This window comes from Carassius gibelio, chromosome A5 (genome assembly GCF_023724105.1).
Source record: "Carassius gibelio isolate Cgi1373 ecotype wild population from Czech Republic chromosome A5, carGib1.2-hapl.c, whole genome shotgun sequence".
Classification (NCBI taxonomy): Eukaryota; Metazoa; Chordata; class Actinopteri; order Cypriniformes; family Cyprinidae; genus Carassius; species Carassius gibelio.
Window position 1 is genome coordinate 22,370,549 of NC_068375.1, and position 14,223 is coordinate 22,384,771.

Consider the following 14,223-nt stretch of genomic DNA (forward strand, 5'->3'; position numbering starts at 1 on the left):
AGTACACTTTCATGTTATAGGCTGATAACTGAAATATTGCTGCTATTAAAATATATAATATTTACGGAGCCCCACACGACATGCAGAAAAAAATATTAGGCTAAAATGTGCACTCGATTACTATTGTGTTCCCTCGATTTACTATTTCGTTCACTCGATTTGTAAATTGTGCACACGGTTTACTAATTCGCTCCATCGATTTGCTAACTCATGCGCACAATTTAGCAAATAGACGAAACGCAATAGTAATCATGTGCACGTTTTAGTACATTGAAGGAACGAATTAGTAAATCGTGCGCACAATTTGTTTATTTTTTCTTGCATGTCATGTGTGGGGCTCCATAAATATTATGTCTACAATAAAATAAAATAAGTGGACTGAAATCAAAATGTGTACTATTTATTATATTGGATGTTATGTACAGCACTATATCCAACCCAATGTCCAGTATTAAAATGCATACTTATTTTGAGACTCGCTAAAGATTACATTTAACAGTGTTAATAAATTATGACACTGATATATCCTGCATCCTTAAATACAAGTTAACTGATACACCACCCCCAATATTCAGATTAGGGGCTTATCCTTAAAATTAACACATTTTTACCATCCTCAATCTTTAATATGTAGTTACATTCTCGAGCATGATTATTTAATGGAACAGGATTTATAACGTAAGCAGATATGAAGATATTTTAATAATAAATAAAAAAAATGGTTCCACTGACCCTTTCTTTCAACAGGAGCAAAGATAAAGCCTGTGCTCTCATTGACATGGTAGGTCTTCTTATCAAACTGCAGGGTGGGTTCATCCTCGGTGTCATTGATAATGACTTTAGCGCGGGTCACTGACCCCAGCAGGGCGTACACTGGCATACTCAGCTCCACTTTAAAGCTCTCTATGTCCTCAAAGACTGGGTCATCATTGATCACAATGGTGCACACCTTGGTGTCCTCTCTCTCATCAAACTGAACCTGGGGAACCACATTAAAGAGCATTCGAATGTTGCTGACTTAATCAGTCTATCAAATATAAGGGAATGTGATTATTACAGAATAACAAAGAACATACTTGTCCAGCATACTCAACATAGTCCTGTTGTCCGGCCCGAGAGCCCATGCTGGAGGTGGCAGTGCCTTGCTCGGTACGACACAGCACAATAGCATACTGGTTCAGATTCCCGCTCCTCTTCACTGTGACCGCCACGGTTCCATCTTTTTCACTCACGTTGTAGCTGCAGACAGATGACGACACATTACTGAGAACGAGTAGCTGATTATATGAAGCCTTCATCACGAACAAAAACTGAGGCAGCCGCACCTCTTGTGCTCAAAGCTGATAAGAGACCACTGGATGTGGAACACATTGTCACTGACGATGTTGGGTTTGCTGTCCTTCACGAGGAACCTGAAGTTGTCCATGGTCTCTTGAACATTGTCCTCACTCAGAACATATCGGATCAGACCCAAGTTTATGTCAGCTGCAAAACAGAGTAAACTAAGTTACCTTTTATAACTCCAAATGCACTTGCAGAAGTTGATGAAGGTGCATTTAGTGTGTAACACTAAGCACTACAAGACTGCACACATCTAGAGCCCCAGTTTTTATTTTTTGTACAAAACGAATCACAGACTATGTGCGTCAATTACAAAATGATTCTCCTACCTACTGTGGTTATTATCCTAAAATTAGTTCTCATACCTAATTCAGTGCCAGAGGTGATTCTTGAAAACAGGTCAACAAACAATATGGAGGAAGGCTTGAGGTTGTTTTTGCACGGACAGGAAAAACAAGCACAAGAGACAGTGGACGACATGTGCAGATGTTTTTTTGGCTCTGAGTGGACCTTAGTCAGAGCATATCTAATTTGTTGTGGATTGAAACGTGGCTGAGTCTTTCTGGTTATGATTTTGGTGGTTTTGTCAATACTACCTTGTGTGAAAGAGGTGACCGGTTTGCCAGGATTGAGTTTACTCTCCAGGTAGCCGTGTTTAGCTTCTGTAGTGACTTCATAAGTCAGCTGTCCATCATCTGTGTCCGGATCAATAGTGAGAAGCTCTTTCTTGGTGATCAGGTTGGTGGCCTAGAATCCAATTTCACATTAAAATGTAATTTTATGCTTTGGTTAAAGAGAATTAATTCTAGCACTTTTGCGCCAATGCAAGATAAAGCCAGTAGGAGGCAGAAATGCACTGTTAGTTGAGATTAAAATAAGTGACCTTATTTTCCATGTACTCCAGCCACTGCAGACCCAGGTTGGTGACGATACGAGGGGTCCCGTCATCCACAGGTAAAATATCGATTTTAAACTTTTGTGGAGCAGCGGTGACAACCTGAAACAAAGGATATTTACACACAATGTAAACCTCCTGGCTGGTACAAACCCTGTTTCGTGTATTTCCATGTGAGTTATTGCTTCTCATTTACCAACAATGCTCACTTTAATATCCATTCCATGTCAGATCAAACCTATTTAAATTCTAATGTGAAGTCGAAGTTTCTAAAGTGCTGAGTAATGGTGTTCTAGGCCTTCCTGATGAAGCACTGTCATAGGGCTGCTATTGTGTCATCTTAGGACAAGACGAGGTGCCCCTGTTTCAGTGACCACTGAGAGATCTTTTACCTGCCAGAACAACTGACTGGCAGCTGACACATCTGGAAGAGGGGAAAATGACTGCTGATGGATGGAGTTATTATGATGGAGGGAGAGAGTGAGAGCTGGCACGCTGTCTAAATGGCTAATGTTAAACAAATGGACAGGATACCTTCAGGTGATTCATATGGTACATTTATATTCATGTCATTATAAATATAAAGAAATTAGCCATTTTCAAATGCAAAAATGTTCGTTTGTGTGCATACACTACTGTTCAAAAGTTTGAGTATGATTTATTAATGTTTTTGGAAAAAAAAAGTGTATTATGCTAAGTTTATTATTACAACTGACTGCATTTATTTTATTTAAATTACTGTAAATTACATTTTTTGTTTAAAGCTTTAAAGATGCACTGTCCTTCAGATGACATGCTAAACTGAGGTAAAGCCTTTCTGTGGTCACTAAAAATTCCCAGGATGTTTCATGAAAAGAGTACAGAAGGTGTATAATCCTGACCAAAAAAACAATCTCTATGAGTACTTCCCATATTTGGAGGACATTTTCAGAAATATGGCCCTCTACATACAGCTATTAGTATAACACTGGTGACAACTTACCACAGGAAGTCTACTGACCTCTTTTCCACCTTCTTCGATGATGAAGAACATGTTGGTGCCATCACCAACAGTGAAGGTGAATCGGTCTTTGAGGGAGTTACTGCCGTCATGGCTGTAACTGATGCGGTTCTGATAGATGTCGTCCATAGTGAAAGTGTTGGTCTGACGGTAATGCTGACCATTACTTGTGCGCTCAATGGTCCCGTGACGAGGAGCCTGAACGATAGTGAACGTAACAGAATCCTCCTGACAGAGAATTTAAGGGAGAGAGATCATCAAACAAGTACGGAATTAAATGAAATTGCCACTAAGAAGTAAAAGAGCACTACTGTTTAATGCAACGGATATCAGCTGTGTGCACCAGAATATTTGAGTCAAGCAGGGCGGCAGTAATTTCACTCTCGTTCAAAGGGTTTTCCATTTCCATCTCCTCACTCACTCTCTACACTTGTATGACTGTTCATCATTTTTTCTACATAGACCAAAGATCTGAGATGACAGAGTTACTCTAGTGTTTGGGGTCAGCAAGGATACATTAAATTCATTAAGTGACAGTAAAGGCCTTAATTATGTTACGAAAGATAAATGCTGTTCTTTTGAACATTCCATTCATCAGCGAATCCTAAAAATGCATTTCAGTGTTCACAAACAATATTAAGAAGCACAACTGTCTCCACATTCATAACAAGAAGAAAGGTTTCTTGAGCCCGAATCAGCATAGAATGATTTCTGAAGGATCATGTCACAGATTTGCTATATCCTTTTATAGATTTTAAAATAGCCATTTTACATTTTACAATATTAATTTTTTTACTGTATTTTCAATCAAATGATTGCAGCTTTGGAGAGAATACTGTAAAAGATTTCTTTCAAAATCTTACTGACCCCAAACATTTAAACGGTTGTGTATGTATTATCCACCTATTTCCATATGTGACAGGAACGTGTTTTTCTTTTAAAAAACCATCTTCTCTCACATTCACACTCGTTCTGTATTTGTGATGCTCATTTTTACAATAATATTTCACAAATTCCATCATTCTGACCTCTCATAGTCTGTCAAATAAAATGATCAAATGTAACATTTGCTGTTAACATGTATTAGAGATAGATCAAGAAAACATTTAGCTCTGACTTCCAAAAAGATATTGGGGGGAAAAAAACTCCAGGCAAAATAGTGTAATGCCACACTCCACTTCCACTCACCAGTGCAATCTCTGGTCTGCACTATATTAAATTTGCATAGAAATTGGTTATAATAGTATTTAACATACAGTTCATTTTAAAATCTAATCCTTAAAGGGGGGGTGAAATGCTATTTCATGCATACTGAGTTTTTTACACTGTTAAAGAGTTGGATTCCCATGCTAAACATGGACAAAGTTTCAATAATTAAGTTGTACTGGTTCTGGTTTGTCACAAGTTTCAGAAAGTTTTTTTCGAGTATGGCTCTGTGTGACGTTAGATGGAGCGGAATTTCCTTATATGGGTCCTAAGGCACTTCTGCCGGAAGAGCGCACGCTCCCGTATAGCAGAGACATTCACTGATCAGAGCGAGAGACATTCACTGATCAGAGCGAGAGACATTCACTGATCAGAGCGAGAGCGTCGTGAAATGTCACAAAAGGAGTGTGTTTTTGGTTGCCAGGGCAAGACAACCCTGCACAGATTACCAAAAAAAAAAAAAACAGCATTAAGGGACCAGTGGATGGAGTTTATTTTTACAGAGCATCAACGGAGTTGTGCAAGTGTTTTTGTTTGTTCCCTGCATTTCGAAGATGCTTGTTTTACAAACAAGGCCCAGTTTGACGCCGGATTTGCATATCGTTTATTTCTTAAGATTAATGCAGTCCCAATGAAAAAGGGTCACGATCGTGTGTTGGAACCGCAGGCGGTGAGTAAAACTGCTTCAAATATCTCTGTGTTGTTAACTTAGCTATCGGCGTGTAAGCACATCAAGTAAACAACATGCGATGTTGTCATCAAACTGCACTTTCCACATGTAGAGCTAAAAAAAAAAAAAAAACAGACGTCATAACACACGTCACGCCTCCAGGCGTTCGTGTTCTTCCGGGAAAAATCGGTACAGACTATCTTTCTCTTATGAATATAATAAAACTAAAGACTTTTTTGAGTTATGAAGCATGCAGTACTACTCTATAGGTACTCAAGATTAACAGGATATTGAGTGAAAACGAGCATTTCACCCCCCCTTTAAGTAAAATCTTCTTCTTCTTTTTTTCAAAGAACAAATAAAGCACAACCAAGAGCAAAACTGAAAGCACAGTTAGAAAGATACCTCTGTGTCAGCATCAGTAGCCTTCAGCTCAAACTCAGTGATGGTCTTCCTCACTCCTTCCTGCACCCTCATCCCTGGCACCTGCAGGACGGGCAGAGAGTCGTCCACCGGCCGGATGGTGATATAGAATGTCTGTGAAATCTAAAGGACAACAGCATAACACTAATGAAATAATTAAACGCACAGTGCTCAGTAACTGAATCTAGATATGAGCTCAAATGTTCTGCAGCACATAATCTAATTTCCCACTAATTAGGTTTATGTAATCATCCTATCAGAGTAACAGAGACCATAAAAGACCATGTCAGTATTATTTGACACTGGGGCAGGTCTAATTAATACTACTAATTTTATTTGTGTAACCACATTATTACTTCTGCATCCATACCACTAGGTGTCAGTATAAGTCTAAGACAACTGCCATATGGCGTAGTGGAGCGTTAATAAAACATGTACCTTTAATTCGGCAGCACAATACAAAAACACAAAGTGTATTTACGCATCATTTTCCATTCAAAACGGCAGAAGAGTGTTTCCCGCAGAGAGACAAGTCTATTGTAGGATAACTGTGTTTTCATCTGTTTCAGACACACACTAAGCAGACTGTGTTTATTCAAACTCTTTCAGCCCTAATTAGTGCGTGTGTGGGCATGTACGTGTTTATAATGAAACGAAAAGGGGTGAAAGGAAGAGAGTATGAAAAGGCAAGAGGGAGGATTGTGATTACTGTGGGAGGAAGTGTGTGTGTTCATGTGTAGAATGAGAAATAGAAAGTGAAGGGCACATTTGTGTTTATATCCATGTTAGGTACAGTGAATGATGAGTGTTCAATAATTTTTTATGACAAATTATATCATTAGCAGAACAACTTGAGTGAAAAATCACATGAATTACTGAAATATTTTCGTAGTTATTTTGTGCCTCTTTTACAGCCACTGTTATTTTTATATTATGTATATATTACTACAGTATTTATTCATATTTTGAATTAGCTTTTATTTTATAATTTCAGTAACTTTTATTCATTTTTAAAGTTTTCTGTTTTTTAAGATTTAGTTTTTCTTTCAATATTTACTGTATATTATTTTTATTTGATTTATTATTTCAGTTCAATAATTAAAAACTGATTGTTACACTGAGCAGTACATGAGCTACAGATACTACACAAGTTTGTGTAAAACAGATGATCATATTCTCCAGCACAATTTGAGAAGAGCATCTTGTGCTTCAATGGCAGAAGAACATCCGAGTGTCCATACAAAGAGTCACATGATCAATGACACTAATTGAATTATTTTTCTGAATCCAAGTCTTCTGGTCAACTCCAGTATATCAGTGCTGGAAACAATTAATTTGCAAGCACTTTAAACAAATAAGTTGCTTTTTACAGCAGTGTTCCAAATAGTAGCAGTTAAAATATTTAATGTAGCCTAAATTGAAACTTATAACATTAATGTAATTGAATTAAATATTAAAGAAACCTACGTTTTTAAAGAAAATATTTTATATAGATCAGTGAGTGTGATTGCTTACCGCGCCGGAGTGCGGATCTTCTGATAAATCTGCATGATTGAGTAAAATTTTCTGAGCAGCAAAAGCGATAGATCTGTGACGCAATATATTGTGAGAGGGCCGTGTGTTACCACGTCCCATCAACTCAAAACAATAAACCACAAAGTTAACAAAACGATTCACTCCACTGTGTTGAGGGAGAGCGCTTCTCTGCTGTCTTCAAGTGCTATCGGAAACGTCCTATTTTCAACTTATAAAGTCATGATAATGAACTCGTTGCATTCTTTTCTGTTAAAAATAACAGTGGACAGTTGGTAGTTGTTGAATGTTGATTTTTAGCCTAAATAATCTGATCAGAAGCATCCCCTCCTATGACCCATGATCTGTCTGTATGTGTATTCAGAGTCAGTGAGCAACGGACTTTCATAATAATTAAAAACTGCGTTAATACACAATAAAATAAATGTCGGCGTTAATCAATTAATAAGTTAATGCGATATGAATAGGTTAACTTGCAATATATATAAATGGACCCCACTGAATGTGTGTGTGTGTGTGTGTGTGTGTATGTATGCACCTCATTGCCCCCGTCAGATACAGTGAAGGTGAAGTCATCAGAATGTATCTCCTCTTCACTGGTATGAACATACTGAATGTTGCGGGAGGCCAGGTCAGCCTGGGTAAACGTGCTGATCCGTGTTCCTGCAATGACATCAAACCGAGAAAAACTCCCCAGTGAGCATGTCCACCACTTCATATTTTGCCCTTGGTATTAAACAATAATGTAAACTCACTTGCTACCATTAAAAATATCCCACATGTCAACTGAAATGGATGAATAAAACATGCACTACTGCAGAAATCCAATTGAGTGCGATCCGGGCATCGCCAAGAGGGACAGAGAGGAAAATAAGAACAGATCTTCACCCATGAAACCCCCTTATATGATGCTCTGATAGAGATCTATAGGCTAGATCTCATCTAATGAGTTCTCAGTCTTCATTTGAACATGATGTTTAGATATAAAACACACTATATATCTTCCACACATTGCCTGGCAGTTGTGGCCAGCTTTTATAAATGTATTCCTATGCCCAAACAGAACCAGGACCCCTGACTATAAATATATATTATGATCTCAAAGGCTTTTTCTAATCAGTCTTTGATAGAGACACAAATAACAATGACGGTGTAGTATGTGTATCTGTGGATAAGTAGAGATACGTATAAGATAGAGGCTAAATAAGATGAAGTGTTGGGGAAGAAACTTTCAAACTGTTGCTTGCCAACATATAAGCTATCCATAATTTAGTTAAACTACTCTTTTGACACTAAAAGGTTCAAATAAAAAGTACCTAACTGCTTCGAAGCTACATAAGGGGACAACATCTTATATGTAGAACCTGGGCAGTTGCTAAGCCCTTTTTACTAGGACACAAGCCCCAGTGAAATACTACTGTGCCCCAGTAAAACATCATCAGTAAAAAACTCCTCGTCTGACAGTGGAGATTATTTTATACTGACCCGAGAACCATTTTCCTTCATAATATTTGAGCATTTATGTTGTGTGCCTCAGCAATCATGTCAGCTGTTTAGAATCAGAACTACCCTAGTGATACCAAATTCACCAAAGAATCTCACTTTTATGCAAATCGGTCATACCGGAGTGCAAAAACAATGAGAATCAGTTAATCAATCTCAATTAGGGTGATGGCATTATACTAACAATATAATATTCTAATAATATTATATTACACTAGAGAGACAATTTATTAGAATGATTTATTTAAATGACCCTAATTTAAAACATTGGGGTAAAAACTAGTTTAATTCACTTAATGAATAATAGACATTCTGCACAGCGGATTCACTTGATTGAATTGCTATGCTGTATTTTTTTTTAACTTGTTCCGTGATAATGGTTCTAGAATTTGACATTAAAGAGCAGAGTTGGGATAACGTGTTACACAGTAATGCATTTCTGTAATCGAATTACTTTTTCTGGTAACGCAGTAAAGTAATGAGTTACATTTTAAATGTATTGATTACAGTTACTTATATCAATAAAATTACGTTACTTATGTTACAAATGCAGTGTTAAAATTATGAAGTAAAAATCATGTTTTGCGCATCAGTATGACCTTTAATAAATCACCAGAGAATGTTAGCTAAAATGCAGACGAGTCCTACAACATTTAGATGCAATGAAAGGTCGTATTTCAAATCGTATAAATCATATTTGAAAATGTTGCATTATAGTTTGGGAAAATTTTAACAAGTAAATATGTCACAGTAAGACTAACAAAAGTAAAAATAAATGACTCATTAGAATGAGATCATCACAATTCAATGATTATTTCTCACAGTGCGTCTTCTTCCAAAAAAAAAAAAAGTAGCCGAGATGAGCTTGAATCTCTCTTTGTATACGGAGGGGATGAGGACATTTACATGTACACACATCTCAAGCCTGTTTTCATGTATCTTATACGAGCGATGTGTGTGGACACATTACAGGTGAGCTCAGACGGGAAAGACTGAACCTCACATTGGTTTCATATGGATTATTTTAGCAGACAATATTTGTTTTTGACATGACTTCATTTAATAATAGGCACTTCAAACTTTCTTTGTATAAACTGTATTTCTCGGGTCATTTTCTTTAATTTTAGTGAACCGTTTCAGTAAGATATTCACGTAGACTAAATACAGAAAGCACACCCTATTTGTTTTCTTTATTTTACAAAACAAAACAAAACAAAAGTGTTTGGGAGTGTAGGCTATAAACACAATAGGCTACTTGTGTATTTTCTCAGTCAGTATTAAATTTGAACTTTAGTTTCTCTTTGTAGTGTATTTTGTAGGTTGGATAATTTGAAAAGTAAAGGAAACTTGAGAGTAACAAAGTAAAGTAATTAGTAACCTGATTACTTTTTAAATGCTGTAATCAGTGATGTAATCAAATTACAATTTTACAGAAATAATTAGTAATTTGTAGTGGATTACTTTTTTTTGAGTAACTTACCCAACACTGTTTAAGAGTGATTTACAATTTTTGTTACTATACGGTGATGCTAGATGGAAAAAGTAACTTGTTATAAATAGTCGGATAATTTTGAAAGCTGGGTTACTGTTTTGTTACTGAATAATTTAGTTTTACTGTTGGTTCGTCACTCCCAACACGTTTTGTCTGTACCTGGTTTGCTGGAATGTTCTAGATGGCCGAGCTGGGGCTGTTTGGTGACTCGGTAAATGAGTTCATCTGGTTGACTGTCCTGATCTGTAGAGGACAGCTGCAGTGTGGTGATCTTCTTCAAGGTGTTCTCATCCATAACCAAACCCTTATTAACCACCACTGTGGGAGGAAGTCTGTCCTCTGAGAGAGAAAAAAAGATGAGGATGTACCTAAATAACTTTCTTCTAACATCCCTGAACACGACTCTTTCAATGTCCCAAAATACTTTCTCGGCTCACCCAGAACACTAATGAAGAAAGATTGGTCAATGGCTCTATTTCCCTCGGGATCTTCCAGGTTGAACTTGAAAGAGAAGCTGCCTCCACTTTCTCCCTTTTCATGAATGTATTCCACATGTCCTGACAGATGAGGTGCAAAACCACATGAGACAATGCATCTCTGCTTCGAAATTCCCTGTGGATGATTATGTATGAGAAAGAGACAGCAAAGGAGGAAAAACCTTTGGTGATATCATCCTGTGTGAAGCTGGTTACAGGTCCTTTGACGGATATCTGAGCCTTGTTTCTGCCTGTATTCAGCAGCAGGGAGCCCATGCTCAGGTCTTTAGTGAGGGTGAACCGCAGTTTAAGGTTATCTGAATCTACGTCCGTCCCTTTCAGATGCTGCTCTGTGATCTTAGATGAGGAACCTGTCGGGAGGAATGAGCAACGGTAACAGAAATGATACAGGCATTTAAGTATTTATTAACATCAACTCAGTTTAACTAGATAGGAACCTCTTTGTTTCAATTGGTGCATCATAATGAAGTGAGATCTGTTTGGACTGGAGTGTGAGTCTGGCAGATAGAGATTATCAATGCATAATGCCATCACTTCGGTCTGGTTTGCACACAAAGCTGTTCAAAAATGTGCATGTGCTTCTTTTGTGTAAATTTGATTTGCTTCTCTTTTTGTGTTTGACAGATGGTTTGAAATTATATAAAGCTGAGTGAATTATTCATTTAAATTTTGGGGTGAACTGTTCCTCTAAAATGACTCCAGGAAAGTGATATCAAGCTTTGTTTTTTATCAATTAATTTGTTTTTTTGTAATGAAATCAAAATGGAAATTGCAGAATGTAACTTTTTATTATTTAACAAAGCAATGTAAAACCGAAAGAACAAATTAAATTTTCGTTGTGTTTTTAATTCTTCACACAACTGTTTTTGTAATTCAATAAAAATTACATTTTAATAATTTTGAACATAACCTCAGTGCTAATATCACTGGCTCTTTTCCTTTCCAATATTTACTATTAAGTAGAGACATTTGTATATAACACTGATTGATGATCATCATCTAATGAGGGGTTGGGGCAGTTAAGAGGTGCAATAGTTTTAAACAGTTTTAAATTGGAACATGAAAAAAAAGTGATTTTTATTTTACTGTATGCTAGAAAGAGTAAAAGACATAATACATACATAATGTCAGTCTGTTTTTGTTAGTCTGTTTTTTCACTCATTTCAGAAGAAGCTGAGTTGTCTGATATAATGATGACTACTAAAATTAGCAACCTAACCAATCAGGGATGTTTGGGATGTGTGCAAGGACAATGTAATGTAGCTGTTTCTTGACCTGCTGCAATCTGTAGTCCTCGGTTGATTGTGACTCTAGGGCCTTCTCGCTTCCTAGTATCCATGCTGAACTCCAGACGGCCGCTCTCTGTGTATATGCCATCTGTTACTGAAAACTGGATCTCGTCTGTCCCAGGGCCACGTCCGTCTGGGGTGTAGACCAGCAGCTCATCTAGAACATCCTGGTAAGTAAAGGTGGATCCCTGCTGAAGAATCCTGCCGTTCTCTAAAGGCTGAGAGTAGAACTGCCTTCTGCGTAGCTTCCCTATTGGGACACACACAGAAGCATTACAAAGAAATGAACAGTATTGCTACATTCCTTATTTTTTTCATCAAACACAGTATAAACACATATAAAATAATGCTTCTGCTTCAATTTTTTTTAATAAATGTGCACTTGACCTCTAATGGTCGCTCAATGTCATTTTTTGTGTAACTGCACTGCTGTCATAGCACTCAATGACGCAGTGACTGTATTTCAGTTCTGTCAGCTCCATTCCTCACTTGCAACTCCTAATAAAACTGCTGTGAACACCTTGACATGTGTCCATAAAAGTTTAACCAATGAAGCCCTGTGGGTCGTGGCCTTTCCACCCACTCTCTAATCAGTGGCAGAGGCACAATGACAAGAACATGAATCAGCCACACAGGAGCCAGTCGGAGCAGTTATGTGACAAATAATGGATGTTTTCTGAAGGCTGGCCATCAATGAGCAACAGATTGGGGAATGAAGTGGGCATAAGAAGCGTAATAGAGAGAGGAAGACAGGCACTGACCATATGACGGCTTCTTGAGGAGGGTGAGGAGAAGATCATTTTCAGGTGTGTCCTGGTCCAGCACATTCAGGGAGGAGTTAGTGATGACCACACCAGTGTTCTCCTCCACGTGGACGCTGTTTACTGAGATAATTGGGACTCTATCTTCTTTGGTGTGCTATAAACAACAGCAAATAACATCTCATATATAAACTTGACAGTCAGGAAGGAGAGACAGGAAAAAGAGGGGAATGGGGAAATGATGTAGACTAGCTTTGAATCTGCTTCCCACTGAGCCAGCGGCTCCAAACATCAACCAATTTTAAAAGACTGATAAATGGAGAAAAATCAAATTACTTGTAAGTCATCTAAAGTAACAGCAAAATGCATTTTGTAAAGGTATTCTGGAACACATTCATCAAAGGAACACCATGCAGTCTTGAGCCCAAATAATACTTTGGTTTTTACCCGTACACTAGGATATGCGTACAGTGATGTTAACATCGTCAATGGCATAGAATGCGCATGACGTGTGCAGTCCAATTTCTTTCTTTTTTTGTAAACTTTGTAGACTGACATGTGCGCCTTGAATTTTAGCAATCATTCTTTTTGCCCACATGGTGACAAAACTAGCCCTGGCTAAAACTACTGAACTACAGTGAAGTACACTGTATACTTTGGACTAAATTGTTTTAATTATACCTGAATGTCTATGGTGATATCAAAAGCCTCAGTTTGACTTGATCCATCACTGATGTAAAAGCTGAAGACATCCTGGCGGATGTTAGCTTGGCGGATGTTTTGAACATAGAAGATATGATCTGAGGTGAGGTCTTCTATAGTGAAAGGGACGTCGGGGCTGATCGCGCTAAATCCACCAATCGCTGCTGTTGAACAAACATAACACTTTGAGCTTGAGTGTTGTCTCGTAATTCTGGAGACTGCATTTCACTGGGAATAACGTTTCTGAGCCCAATATCCAAACAAGTAATTGATCTTGAACAAATAAGCAACTTTCTAGACAAAACAAGAGAGTGTGACTTTCAGCTGCAAAACAAGAAATTGATCATATTTATGAATAAATGGCTGTGAAACCCAAAATCCTGAAGATAAAACAAGTGTGTTCTTAAAGTATATATATCAAAGCAGACATCAGAGTTTGCATTAGTGTTTTGGATGAAAAAAAACGAAAATTTGTACAACTATTGTTGTTTATTTATGTTCCACCATGATCTCTTTTTATCTAACCCACTCAGCCTGAATAAACATGACTGGATCAATCTGAATTCCACACATCTACAAATCTCTGTCACAGCAAATGAGTGCTTGGCTCATTAATAAAATTACACCATCAGCAACTGTTTAAAAAAAAAAACATCCACAAAGTGACTGGGAAATGGACGCTAACATACATTGATGGAAGGTGATATATTACAAATGGAGACAGCTGGGTGATTCACCTTGTTTTGTGTTCTCAATGAAGCCGTACTTTGGTGGGCTGATAAGCCACACTAGCAGATCCTTTCTGGGTGTGTCTGGGTCAGATGCAATAATGTGATTGGCTGAGAGCTGGACTCTCCCTCCTTCCTGAACCTTTACAAAAGAAACACCATAAAGAGTTTAGGAATGCTAAA

The 14,223-nt window shown here is 37.6% G+C and overlaps 1 protein-coding gene across 2 annotated transcripts in view; it reads right to left on the reverse strand.

Moving 5' to 3' along the window:
- LOC128002999 (extracellular matrix organizing protein FRAS1) overlaps positions 1-14,223 on the reverse strand; it is a 110,071-nt gene that overhangs the window by 10,759 nt on the left and 85,089 nt on the right. For both annotated transcript variants that reach the window (XM_052592489.1, XM_052592490.1), the window contains 15 exons: positions 14,050-14,182; positions 13,292-13,476; positions 12,611-12,767; positions 11,836-12,099; positions 10,722-10,910; positions 10,501-10,620; positions 10,223-10,402; positions 7,607-7,731; positions 5,518-5,658; positions 3,237-3,464; positions 2,225-2,338; positions 1,938-2,088; positions 1,326-1,485; positions 1,077-1,239; positions 733-979 (listed from right to left, as the gene is read on the reverse strand). In XM_052592489.1, coding sequence (XP_052448449.1) covers positions 733-979; positions 1,077-1,239; positions 1,326-1,485; positions 1,938-2,088; positions 2,225-2,338; positions 3,237-3,464; positions 5,518-5,658; positions 7,607-7,731; positions 10,223-10,402; positions 10,501-10,620; positions 10,722-10,910; positions 11,836-12,099; positions 12,611-12,767; positions 13,292-13,476; positions 14,050-14,182 — 2,557 coding nt within the window. The remainder of the gene's footprint in view (positions 1-732; positions 980-1,076; positions 1,240-1,325; positions 1,486-1,937; positions 2,089-2,224; positions 2,339-3,236; positions 3,465-5,517; positions 5,659-7,606; positions 7,732-10,222; positions 10,403-10,500; positions 10,621-10,721; positions 10,911-11,835; positions 12,100-12,610; positions 12,768-13,291; positions 13,477-14,049; positions 14,183-14,223) is intronic.